Source organism: Melanerpes formicivorus, unplaced genomic scaffold, assembly GCF_026170545.1.
Source record: "Melanerpes formicivorus ecotype bairdi unplaced genomic scaffold, bMelFor1.0.p_v2 SCAF_45, whole genome shotgun sequence".
In the NCBI taxonomy this organism is placed as follows: domain Eukaryota; kingdom Metazoa; phylum Chordata; class Aves; order Piciformes; family Picidae; genus Melanerpes; species Melanerpes formicivorus.
The window spans coordinates 3,418,079-3,430,872 of record NW_027142397.1 but is presented as its reverse complement, the minus strand read 5'-3'; the positions used below and the strand labels follow the sequence as shown (position 1 = coordinate 3,430,872).

Here is a 12,794-nt window from a genome sequence, read left to right as displayed (position 1 = left end):
CTCCAGCTAAGTCTACACAACTAAGCTGCACTGTTTACACTGAACAGGATTGAAGGGAGGGAAAGCTAGTTTTTTTTCAAGTTGCAAGATCAGTTTTATTTACTGGGAGGAGGAAGGGGGGGGAAAAAAAGATGTTGGTGTGTTTGGGGCCAAGTGTGGAGCTCAGTGAACGGAAGAAGGTTCCTTCTCTTGCTTGAGTTATGAGCCACCAGCCACTGTTGAAGCCTGTCCTCTTGCCTGCAGGGGTTAGGCATCTTTGAGTCCCATCAGCTCATAGATTCATGGAATGGTTGGGGTTGGAAGGGACCTTTAAGATCATCCAGTTCCAACCCCACTGCCAGGGACACCTTTCACTAGCCCATGGGGCTCAAGCTCTCATCCAACCTAACTTTGAATATCTTCTGGGAGGGAGCCTCTACAGCCTCCCTGGGCAACCTGTTCCAAGGTCTCACCACCCTCGCTGGAAAGAATTTCTTCTTGATCTCCAGTCTCAATCTCTCCTCCTCAAGCTTCACTCCATTCCCTCCCACCCTGTCACTGCAAGCCCTTCCAGGGATGAGGGATGCTCTACAATGTGCTAGGACCTGTAACTCTTTGTGAAGCACTCAGGCTTCTGTTGAGCACTGTAAAGAGTTAATTCCACCTCTTGACTTGCCACATCCTTCATCAGCAATGCATAAATGTGTCTCCTTGAATTTAAGAGCAGATTGACTTGCATGCTGCTGGGTGCACAGGGCAGGATGATTGCTAACTGTCAGATCTTTGTGACTGAGACTTGATTCACTCATTTTTGAGGCCAGGAGAGACTTCTGTGGTAATCTCATCTGACGTGTATCGTGCAGGCTGTAGAATCCCATCTAATCACTCTTCTGCTTCTGACCCAGCTGAAATCTAACAGACAGCTAGCCACAGCTCCTGGCTGTCAGGAGGAAGCCTTGCTGCCCTGGCTCACGGGCTCTGGAGGAAAGCAGAAGCTATTTTGCAAAGGCTTCCTTGTCAAAAGTTTAGTCTTGAAACTCCTGATTTAAATCAGCAAGGGAATACAGTTGAACAGAATCCTCTGTGTGAGCTTTATGGCTTGATCAGAATCACAGAATGTGAGAGGCTGGAAGGGACCTCAATAGCTTCATTGGAATAGCAAAAGTCAGATTACCCTCTGGATTAGCCTTAGTTTGAGGCATTGAGACAGCAACATCCCATGCATGGAGCTGCACCACCCAGCTCTGGGATGGATTTGTGTTAATCTCACTTTGAATGCACAACAGAAGTTGCTGCCTCTGAAACCTGCAGCTGAGATTCTCTCTTTAGCAACCAACACTCAACTCCTAAGCAGCTCAGGCATTTGTCACAAATAAAACATGTTTATTATCTGTCTTCATCTTCCAACACAACAGCAACAAAAAAACTAAAGCTCCTTCTTATGCTGTCAGCCACCCCCCCAAAAAAACACTTCAGATGAATCATTATGCAGCTGGTCCTTACCATCTAAATCATAGAGGATTATCCTGGATGGAAGTGCTCACTTTGGGGAAAAACACAAAATCCTTCTAGGACACCAGGACTTAGCAGGCTTTGCTCTGACTACCAGGATAGGGAAACTTGGAGTCACTTGAAATTTGATGTAGCTCTCGCTGGCAAAGGAGTTGAGGTTAGTTGTGGCAGCTCCTCCAGGTCTAGAACTAAACAAAACCAACATTCAGTCAAGCTGCAGGGGATTGCATCCAACTTCCAGGTGATTTTTCTTGCAAATAATGGAGCTCTTAGAAGCATCTCTCCACTTCTTTGTTTTGCTGTGCAATATGCCTCCTGGGAAGGTGATCTCAGGAGGAAATGTGCTGTTCCTGTCTGTCCCATAACAGAAGATGATCTATCACATAATCATAGAATGATTTGGGTTGGAGGGACCTCCAAAGCTCATCCAGTCCAACCCCCCTGCAGTCAGCAGGGACATTCTTCACTAGAGTAGGTTGCCCAGAGCCTTGTCCAGCCTCACCTTGAATATCTCCGGGGGTGGGGCCTCAACTACCTCCCTGGGCATCCTGTTCCAGTGTTGCAGAAACCTCCTCTTAATGTCCAACAGCAAATAGAGGACAAATCTGCATGACCATACCCATAGGAAGGAGAAAAAGGATTCACAGTCCCATAACCTACCCTTGGTGATAGCTCCTGGATGTTGGTGGACAGTGGTGGTGGGATCATCTGGTGTGGGTAACCAGGCTGAACCAGAGTGATGTAGTTCATCACTGGAGGGTAAGGTGCCTGGAAACGTTGCTGTAGGCTGTACGGAACCACCTGGGGAGGGAAAAGAGGCAACATCCATAAGGAAAGTGGGGCAGGAATACTGAGAAGGCAGTAAGCCCAGAAGTGGAAAGTGGAGTGGTTGAAAATGTTCTCAGGAACACACAGAAGTCTCTTCTAATTTTGCACAAAACCAGAGCAAAAGCAAGACATTTTTTCAGCTGGAGGCCATCTCTTGAGCTCTTTGGAGCACACAGTGCTGAGGCAAACTGCAGCAGCTCACACCACTTCAGCACCTTGTCCCCAGATCTGCTTTTGTGATGGCACCAATGACAGTCTTGGCACATGGCAAGCTCATCTGACCCATCCCTTGTGCTTACCATCTGTGTGCTGCAAGTGAAAGCACAATCAGGATCATCTGAACTCACCTGCCTTGAGTAGCATCCATGAGCAGGGTACAGAGTTTGCTGGTACAGGATCCTTGCTCGCTGGTATGGACCCTGTTAAGTACATGTAGGGCATGACTTTTAAAACAGCTTGTAGGAATGAACTGAGTCTTGCTGAAGAATGATAGAATGGCTTAGGTTGGAAGAGACCTCAGAGATCATCTATTCCAACCTCACTGCCATGGGCAGGGACACCTCTCTGACTTGGTGACTCAATGCCTCATCCAACCTGGCCTTGACCACCCCCAGGGAGGAGGCAGCCACAGCCTCCCTGGGCAGCCTATTCCAGAGTCTTCCCACCCTCCTACTGAAGAACTTCTTCCTCAGCTCCAGTCTGACCCTGCTCTCCCTCAGCTTCAAACCATTCCCCCTTGTCCTGTCTTTAGACACCCTCAGAAAAAGTCCCCCTTCAGCCTCCTTGTAGGATCCCTTCAGCTATTGGAAGGCAGCTCTAAGGTCCCCTTGGAGTCTTCTCTTCTCTAGGCTTTCCAATCAGCTTGTCCTTATAGCAGAGGTGCTCCAGCCCTTGGATCATCTTTATGGCCCTCCTTTGAGCTTGCTCCAAAAATTCTAAGCCTTTCTTGTGCCTTGCTGGGAACACCAGAACTGGATACAGCATTCAAGGTGGGGTCTGAGCAGAGCAAAGGGGGAGGATCACATCTGCCTGTATACCAGCAGGTAATTCCCTGAGTCTGTCAGCAGAGGCCTGGGGAGGAGGTTGAGAGGGGTGTGGGAGGGTTCTGCTCCTTTGCCACCAAAATCTGAGTCTGTTTTACCTTACCTGAAACTGTGGAAAGTTTAAGTGGTTGGGAGGGATGGGAAATGGAAAGAAGTTCAAACTCTGCCACACTGGCTGGGTGAACACTGTGGTCATTGAAGTGGTGGAATAGCCTGATCCACTTCCATTGTATTTAGCATTCTTTTGTGCTGCAGTAGATACTGGAAAAAAACAAAACAAGGGAAAGATATTAAAAAAAAACTCAAAACCCAAACCCCTAAAGATATAAAGATATTAAAAAGATATTAAGTATATAAAGATATTAAAAGAAAACAAGGTTAAAGATATTCATCTTCATGCAGCCTCTTAATCTGCAGAACATCTGCAGTTAAGGAGATGTGCTTTGGCTGTAAGCAAGATCTGGGTAAGATATCTGTTACATTTACAGGCTGCAACACAACCACCCAAAGTCAACAGTGAAGAGGCCAGAGTCACTTTGCAGGGCCATTAAACTGTGATTCACGGGGACCTGCATCCAAGCTCAACTGCCTGAGCCATAAGAAGGACTAAAGGAAGAAGTTCTTCCCCATGAGGGTGGTGAGACACTGGCACAGGCTGCCCAGGGAGGTGGTGGAAGCCTCATCCTTGCAGGTTTTGAAGGCCAGGCTGGATGTGGCTCTGAGCAAGCTGCTGTAGTGTGAGGTGTTCAAGAGGGGATTGGATGTGGCACTCGGTGCCATGGTTTAGTCATGAGGTCTGTGGTGAGAGGTTGGACTTGATGATCTTTGAGGTCTCTTCCAACCTTGGTGATTCTGTGTCCCTGCCAATGGCAGGGGGGTTTGGAACTGGCTGATCCTTGAGGTCCCTTCCAACCCTGACAGTTCTATGAAATTGTAAGAGCAGAAGAAGAAGAATGCCCAAAGTTCCAAACTGTGAGGGAAGGATATTGCAAGAGAGAATGAAGCTGATTGTGCTCCAGGTCCCCAGACAGATAAATCTAGTCTAGAAGTGTAAACCATAGATGTGGATATAGACCACTGACTTTTCTGAGATGCTTCAGGGGATGTGGCTATCACATCTCAGTGGAAATTAACATCTTTTAATGCCTCATCATGGGGACCCCAAACCCATGACATTACCCAAAAAAGCAGAAACAGAGAACCCCCCCAAACCTCAGCAACCCCCCACAATTTCTCTCTCAACCCTTCAAAAGTAGCTTCTAGAAAATGCTGAGCAGGTACATCATCTCCATGGTCATGCCCTTCCTCTGTCTGCTCTATTCCAGCATAGAGCAGGTGCTAGCTAGAGGAGATGGCAGCATCCTGCTAGAAAAGGAGATTTCCTGAATGGAAAAGATGAGTTCAGCAGACTTTGGGCTCTTACAGAGGGCTTGGAAAGGACATCACTGTGGAGCAAACCCTGCAGTGATGTCTGACCAGCTCCTGTCTTCTGCTTTTCAACAGCTTGTTCAGATTGATAGAATGGTTTGGGTTGGAAAGGGCCTTAAGGATCATCCAGTTGCAATCCCCCTGCTATAGACAGGGACACCTCCCACTAGCCCAGGTTGCTTGAGGCCTCATCCAACCTGGTCTTCCCTCCAGGGAGGTGATAGAAGCCTCATCCCTGGAGGCTTCTTTTAAGGCCAAGCTCAATGTGGTTCTGAGCAACCTGCTGTAGTATGAGGTGTCCCTGCCCATGGCAGGGGGGGTTGGTACTGGATGATCCTTGAAGTCCATTCCAACCCTTACAATTCAATGATTCTAACCTCTTTGGGCAACCTGTTCCAGTGTCTCACCGCCCTCACTGTGCAAAATTTCTTCCTGATCTCCAGGCTCAACCTCCCCTCTTCCAGTTCAATCCATTGCCCTCATCCCATCCCTCCAAGCCTTTGTAAAAAGTCCCTCTCCAGCTTTCTGGTTGCCCACTTCAGGTACTGGAAGGCTGCTCTAAGGTCTCCCTGGAGCCTTCTCTTTGCCAGGCTGAACAGCCCCAACCTTCACAACTTCTGCTCAGTGGTTTAGTTTTCCCATGACCCACAGCTGATTTTCAAGGACCATGCTCAGAGCCATACCTGGATTCTTTATGACTGCATCAAAGTCAGTTTTGGAGCAAATCTTGGCAACTGGTGGGATCTGTTGCTTTTGTCCTGCAGCTTGACTTTCTGCTGTGGTTGTTGACACAGCTGTGCCGCTCTTGGCAGAGCTGGATGTGCTGTTTGGTGCGAGCTCCTTCGCTGCCTGTGTTTCCTCAGCTGCCACCTGAGTGCCTGCAGCTCTGGCAGTGCCTGGGTGTTTCAGCAGAAGGGGCATCTCTAGCTTGCTGCCCTCTGTGCTGGGAGTCCCTTTCATGCTGCCATTCTCCAGCTCCTTGGGATTCTTGGGGGCTTTTGCTGGAGACAGGAAGCTGGTGAGGACAGCTTTAGCAGAAAGCTGGGCATCGCAGAGAGCTTTTAATTTCATCTCCCTTTCTCTGCTTCCAATCATTGCTCTGTAGATATTTTCAAGTCCTTCTGGCTCATCTAGCGAGTAGGTGCTGTAAGAAAGTGCAAGGTGGCTGCTGTTAAAGGTGGTTTGACTTAAAACTTAGAAAGAAGCTCTTTAGTACGAGGCTGCTGAGACTCTGGAACAGGCTGCCCAGGCAGGTTGTGGCTGCCTCCTCCCTCTGGGTGTTCAAGGCCAGGTTGGATGAGGCTTTGGTCTAGTGGAGGATGTCCCTGCCCATGGCAGTGGGTTTGGAACTGGATGACATTTAAGATCCCTTCCAACCCAAACCATTCTATGATTCCTTTCATGTTAGGGAGATGAGACTGTCAGGTGGTTAAATCTGTAGGGTACACCACAAAGCACATCTCAACACCTCCTTCCCAACTCCTCTAAGACCCTGAAGTGGGGCTGCTGTGCTCTTTGAAGGCAAACCTAAGTGCCCGGAATGGTTACCTGCTTCAAACACCAACCCCTGCCTACTGTGGACCCCCACTTCAATTCCAGCCTGTTCTTTCCCACCCAGCTCTGTTCAGTAATCTAAAGGATTATCAATTTACTCCTCTTAGCTGGAGGGGAAGACTGCTGCAGCTCTGTGCACACACTCTATGGATACATATATGGCTCACAAACAGCTAAAAGTGGGAAATTCTAAATGGTAAATGTATCTAATTATCTTTAATCATAAGATCACTATAATTAGTAGGATGCTGCTTCCCCCTTTATGTGGTTTTGCCTTTTTTTCTCCCCCCTTCTCTTTTTCAAGAGCAGAGATACTCAGTTTAACAACAACCTCCACAAATTTATGCTGTGCATGTGGAAAGAGAAAATTATTAGGCTGGTTCTGACTGCAGGGGATTGGATGTGGCACTTGGTGCCATGGTTTAGCAGTCATGAGGTCTGGGGTGACAGGTTGGGCTTGATGATCTCTGAGATCTCTTCCAGCCTTATTGATTCTATGATTCCACACCACTTCTTGCCCCATCTCTCAGTGAGGTTTCTGCCTCTGGTAGCTTCACACAGACTGCAGTCTGCAACTTCTCCCTTGAATCTTGTAGTTTTCAGGTCCCCTCTTACTCTCTGCACAACCTGTTGGCATCTAGGACAAGCAACCTGGTGAAGGGTCTGAAACACAAGACTTATGAGGAGCAGCTGAGGGAGCTGGGATTGTTTAAACTGGAGAAAAGGAGGCGGAGGGGAGACCTCATTTCTCTGTGCAACTCCCTGAAAGGAGGTTAGGGTGAGGTGGGGTTGGTCTCTTCTCTCATGTTACCAGGTGATAGGAGGAGAGGAAATGGCTGAAATTGTGCCAGACGAGGCTTAGGCTGCAGATTAGCAACAATTTCTTTGAGCAAGTGTGGTCAGGGATTGGAACAGGCTGCCCAGGGAGGTGGTGGAGTCACCACCACTGGAGGTGGAAGAGATGGATCTCCACCTGGCTTCAAGCTCCTTCCAGGGAGTCGTAGCAAGCCAGAAGCTCTCCTGATCTCAACCTCCTGATCTCCAGGCTGAACAACCTCAGTTCCCTCAGCTGCTCCTCACAAGAGAAGGAGAAAAGAAAGGAGCCAGGACTCCAAGATAGGATTCCTAGATCTCTCCCTGAGACAGCATTAGATACCTCCCCTTCTGTTCCTCCATAGCTTCATCTGGAAAATCCTCTCTTTCCTCATCTCTGAAGCTCTCTTTCCCAGAGACGAGATGGCTGCTTCCTTTTTTTCCCAGCCCTGCTCCGTGGGGCACATTTGCTCCGTGGGGCACACTCCCACCATGTTTTTTCACATGCACTCCAAGGGGCCATGTGCTGCTGGTTGCTGAGTGCAAGCAGCATTTGCGCATTTCCCTCTTATTATTCCTTTCCCCTGTTTCAGGAGCACCCAGTCAAGATTATCCTATTAATGTGAAGAGCACGCTTCCCTCTTGCTGTTATTTGTCCTGAGAAAGATGATTTGGCATAATTCTTTTTTTCCCTCCCCTGTGCTAAATTGAGCTTTTCTTTGTCAGGATCAGCTGTTTACAGTAGCTTCCTTATAACACTTTAATTTTCGCTTTTGCTCCTTTGAATGCTGCTTTCACTTCTGCCTGTAAATATTTTGATGTGTGTGGTTGGTTGGTGCTTGGGTTCGGTGGTGGGTTTTTTTTTCCCCCCCCTTCTCTCCCTTCCCCTTTCTTTCTTGAAATGTTGTGGAGAAGTGAATGCAGCAGCTGCTTGTGGTGCTTCAGGATGTGAAGTAGTCACATTTCGTGGGACACGCTATTTGTTTTCCCCCCAAAGAAAATTGGTTGTAGTGGGAATAATTTGCCTCATTAGGAGGCTGGCAGGCAGCAATTCATGCAGACTCTGACCCAGGCTGACAGAGAATAGAATAGAATAGACCAGACCTGACCAGACCAGGTTGGAAGAGACCTTCAAGATCATCGCGTCCAACCCATCATCCAACACCACCTAACCAACTAAACCATGCAACCAAGCACCCTATCAAGTCTCCTCCTAAACACCTCAGGTAGTGATAGGACTAGGGGGAATGGAAGGAAGTTGGAGGTGGGGAGATTCAGGCTGGAGGTGAGGAGGAGGTTCTTCCCCATGAGAGTGGTGAAGCCCTGGAATGGGTTGTCCAGGGAGGTGGTTGAGGCCCCATCCCTGGAGGTGTTTAAGCCCAGGCTGGACGAGGCTCTGGGCAGCCTGATCTAGTGTGGGGTGTCCCTGCCCATGGCAGGGGGATTGGAACTAGATTATTCTTGTGGTCCCTTCCAACCCTGACTGATACTATGACACCTCCAATGATGGTGACTCCACCACCTCCCTGGGCAGCCCATTCCAGTGGCCAACCACTCTCTCTGTGTAGTATTTCTTCCTAACATCCAGTCTGAACCTCCCCTGGTGCAGCTTGAGACTGTATCCTCTTGTTCTGGTGCTGGTTGCCTGGGAATAACTTGCCTCACTAGGAGGCTGGCAGACAGCAATGGATGCAGATTCTGACCCAGGCTTTTCAGAGAAGCAGAGAATTGGTTTGGTTGGAGATAGACCTCTAAGATATCATCAAGTCCAACCATCAACCTAACACCACCACAGCCATTAAACCATGGCCCACAGAAAGCAATTGACCCAGTCTGTGCCCCAAGGCTTTCATAGAATTGGTTGGACAAGACCTCTAAGATCATTGAGTCCAAGCATTGACCTAACACCACCATGCCCCAAAGTGCCCTGTCCACACATTGCTTGAACACTTCCAGGGATGGTGACTCCACTACCTCCCTGGGCAGCCTGTTCCAGTGCCTGGCCACCCTGTCAGTAATTTTCCTTAATATCCAACCTAAACCTCCCCTGGCACAATTTCAGGCCGTTCCCTCTTGTCCTATCACCTGATACTAGAGAAAAGAGACCATCCCCCAGCTCGCACCAAGTCTCCTTTCACTGACACAGGTTACAAAGCCTAGTTGGGAAAGGTGTGAGAAGGAAAGCAGCAACTGTTATCCCTAGGGCTTGGGCAGCCCTCAGGACCACTTACTTGCTCTGGGAGTTGGTGGTGTCCCTGGGAAGGGTCCAGGAGGGGCCTGAGAAGAGAGCCTGCTGCAGTGGTGGGGGCTGCAGCTCTTCAGAGAGTCGCTGGACACGTTTCCAGATCTCATGGCAGGCCTCATCCAAGCCATCCTGGGGAGTGTTGTTGTGGATCCAGATATGCCTAGGGAAAGGTCCCAGTGGGGACACACCCTCAGAGTTTAGCACTGGAGGTGAAAAGAGCTTCTTTTCAGAGAGCATCTTGCAGCTTCTTCCTACCTGCAAACAGTCCTCTTGCAAGAGGCGGTTTGTGTTGGTAGGGACGAGCCATGGCAACCATGGAACCCTGGGGTCTGGCCACTGGTGGAAGAGCAATAACTGGAAATTTCCACTGGGCTCCCAGCAGGAGGAATGGAAATGGCAGTTTCAGCTCCTTTTTACATGGTTGAGAGTGGTTTCTGGCACAAATACCTAAACAAACTCCAGCCATCAGCATTCAACTGTCCCAATCTCCCTGCACCGGAGCTCTGTATTGCTTCCCCCATCTGCAGGTTGCTAAGCCCTGTGGAATGCACCAAGGGCTGTGCCTATGCTTCCTTCCTCTTCTCTTGCCCTCAGTCCTTCATCTTCCCACTGAGAGGAGGTGAAGAGCAATGGCCTTGTGTGACAGAAGCAGTGCAGGCAGAAGTGTCCCTGCTGTAGCATTTACTCTTAACACAGCCCAACGCTGAGGAGCAGCATCCCTGTCTTGAGGCCCACCCAGCAACATCTTTCATCCCTGCAACTCTTTGCAGCCCCACTCTGCATCCAGCCTCCACAGCATGTGGCACAGAAGTCTGCTCTGCCAGGGGACAGGAGGAGGAGAGACTAATTTGAACTTGCATCTCAATAGCTGAACCTTTCCTCTGCTTGCCCACTTTCTGCTCATGCTGTGAAGGTCTTTAGGTCTGCGTGTCACCTTCTATAACTCTTCCACGTTTCCAGAAGCACAGTGGCAGTTTTGTCCTTCTGTGCTGGGGGAGGAGAGGAGCTGTAGGCACCTTGTAAGCCCTTTGTCTGCTGTGAGGGAGGATCTTGCTCTCAGTTTTGGAGCTTGCACGGTGTCCAGCAGCAGGGCTGTTTCCTTTCAATACCTCTGTGGCACTTCTGGCTGCTGGGCTGTAAAAACCTGATTTAGAGACGAAAATGGGAGGCCAAGTATTTCTGAAGTGCAGAAGTGATGTGCACACCTTCAGATGGAACCAAAATCGCTGCACTGTACACTGAGATCTTGGCTCTGCACTTATCTCCTTTCAGATAATCCAGAACTGGACTCTCCTGTCATTTCAGTTAAATGGTGACTGCAGTTTCTTGCTAATGGAGACATTATTCACATCTATCTCCTAGCTCATGGTTCTGCCTGGATAAACACTCTTGTGTGTCTGTCCCTTCACCCCCCCCCACCCCCCCCAGTAGTGACAGTATGTGGATAAGAAGGAATAAATGAGAGAAATTTTGTGGCATTTAGGGAGAATTTTGTTGGTGGTGGTTGGTTTTTGGTGGTTGTTTTGTTGAGGTGTTTTTTGTTGGTTTTGGTTTTGTTTTGCTTATTTTTTTCCCAGTTACTAACTGTGCTACTCAAACATTTAGGGCAGATGATCACTCTCTCAGTGTGGATGCCTTCTGCAGCTCCTCATCTCGGCAGTGGTTGTGTTTGTGAGCTGCCCACAATCCTGGGAGCATGATGCATGTGGGAGAAGGGAAGGGAGAGAGAAAGAAAGAAAGAACCGCCCTCTGGATATAGCTTTGTGTCATAAGTAGAGGGAAAACTCAGTTTGAAGTCCTTGACTATGTCAGGGTCTGCTTCTTTTCCCCCAGGAAGTGAGGACTTGGTTCATACCTGGGCACTGCTCTCAGCTCTGTGGGTTAAAGTGGAACTTGCAGGCGTTGCAATGGTTTTTATTTATCTGGAGGGATCACAGGACAGATCAGGCTGCTTTGGCAGGAGGGCGAGGCGCCGTGTGAGAGAGAGAACGTTAAAAAGTTGGTTAAATACCTGCGGAGAAGGTGGAGAGGGCAGTGAGGTCTGAAGGCAGCCGAGTCCTCTTGCCCAGGCGCTGGCTGCGGGTGGCAGTGCGGAGCAGGATTTGGCTGCGGGTGGCTGCTCGCACTGGAGGCAGGATTTGGCTTGCAGTCGAGGTAATTTTGCAAAGGTGAGAAGCGAAGTGAGTGGTAGGGGCTGGAAATGGGTTGTTAGCCAGAGCCTGCCAATGCTTGCTTCTCAGAGATGGGTTGCAATCCAAGAAGCTGGTTGGTTTCTGCTGTATTCCTCAGTCTGGACCATTTAGCAGACAAGTGCTGTGGGGCTTTCTGAGGGTGTTAGACCCTAGACCTCGCTGGTTTCTAGAAGGAAACTTACTCGGGAGGAAAAGTTTGATTTGCAATAGTTATTTTATTAGCCAGGAATAAAGTGGGGCTGTATCTCCTCAATGAGTTTATTATGCCTGTAGATTGTTCTTGATGCAGGGCTGGCTTTGGCTCAGCCTATACCCTGCTGCTGTGCAGCAACCAAGTCACATCTTCAGCTGAATGCCATTTTGGGGCTGGGGGGATTCTTTTGAGGGGAATGGCTGTATAAGGGTAAGCCAATGTATGGAGCCCTGAAGTGTGGTACCCTGTTCTCTGATCCTTTTCTCTTTGGATCCCTGCCTTTGAACAATAAGGTCCATTTGAATAGGACACTGCAGTTTAGCCAGACATAAAGCAACTCTTTCATGTAACAGCCCTGGTTGCCTTGGCTCTTGGCACCGATTCACAATGTAGGCAGTGGAGGGATTGAAATGCAGAGGGGACAGAGGGAAAACGGAGTGAGAAAGAGGATTGATTTTGAGGGTGGAGGAACAGATTTGCAAGCCCCTCGATATAATTTGGTTTTTAGCTGTCAAATAAGCTCATTCAAGGCAACCGGAACAAGGCTGAAGAAGGGGGGTTTGCAGCAAGAAACTGCAGCAAATGCAAAACACTGAGGCAGGGGGATGGGAAGCGAGTCGAGCCGGCTGCAGGGCTGGGCGAGCTGGGGATGCTGGAGCGACGGGGACGCGGTTCCAGCCCTGGCCCTAGCCCCGGTGCTGGTCCCAACCCACCCGGCTCCCGGACGCGGGGAGCCGGCTGCTGCCTCGGATCCTGCGGGCAGCGAGGGGCGGGCGGCAGAAGGAACAACAGAAAAAAAACGGGGGTTGGAGAAGGGGGATGTCGGACTGGGAACCACCCCTTTCCCTTCCCCTTCTCCGCAGGCAGGAGTGGGGCTTTTGGGAGAGGGGCTGCTCCTTGGCTGGCAGCCCAAAAGAGGAGCAGGTTCTCGCCAGGAAGGGCGGGGGGGGAGGAAATTTGAAGATGTCTTTTTGTTTGGGTTTCTGTCATTCTTTCTTTCTTTCTTT

The 12,794-nt window shown here is 49.4% G+C and overlaps 1 protein-coding gene across 1 annotated transcript; it reads right to left on the bottom strand.

Moving 5' to 3' along the window:
• Positions 1–1,379: 1,379 nt before the first annotated feature.
• Positions 1,380–9,663, bottom strand: CUNH1orf94 (chromosome unknown C1orf94 homolog). The gene is made up of 6 exons (XM_068158925.1): positions 9,389–9,663; positions 5,474–5,934; positions 3,466–3,623; positions 2,667–2,738; positions 2,152–2,292; positions 1,380–1,679 (listed from the first exon to the last, which is right to left on the bottom strand). Exons 1-6 carry the CDS (start codon positions 9,637–9,639, stop codon positions 1,674–1,676), a joined length of 1,089 nt encoding a protein of 362 aa, XP_068015026.1. The 5' UTR covers positions 9,640–9,663; the 3' UTR covers positions 1,380–1,673.
• Between the last annotated feature and the right edge of the window lie 3,131 nt (positions 9,664–12,794).

What these genes read in the sequence shown, in the direction of transcription:
- CUNH1orf94 (XM_068158925.1), bottom strand. Translation starts at nt 9,639, where the DNA reads ATGCTCTCTGAAAAGAAGCTCTTTTCACCTCCAGTGCTAAACTCTGAG. An exon ending in ACCACCAACTCCCAGAGCAA is followed by an intron (nt 5,935 to 9,388) that starts GTAAGTGGTCCT and finishes ACTTTCTTACAG; the next exon opens with CACCTACTCGCTAGATGAGC. An exon ending in TGCAGTCATAAAGAATCCAG is followed by an intron (nt 3,624 to 5,473) that starts GTATGGCTCTGA and finishes GTTTTTTTCCAG; the next exon opens with TATCTACTGCAGCACAAAAG.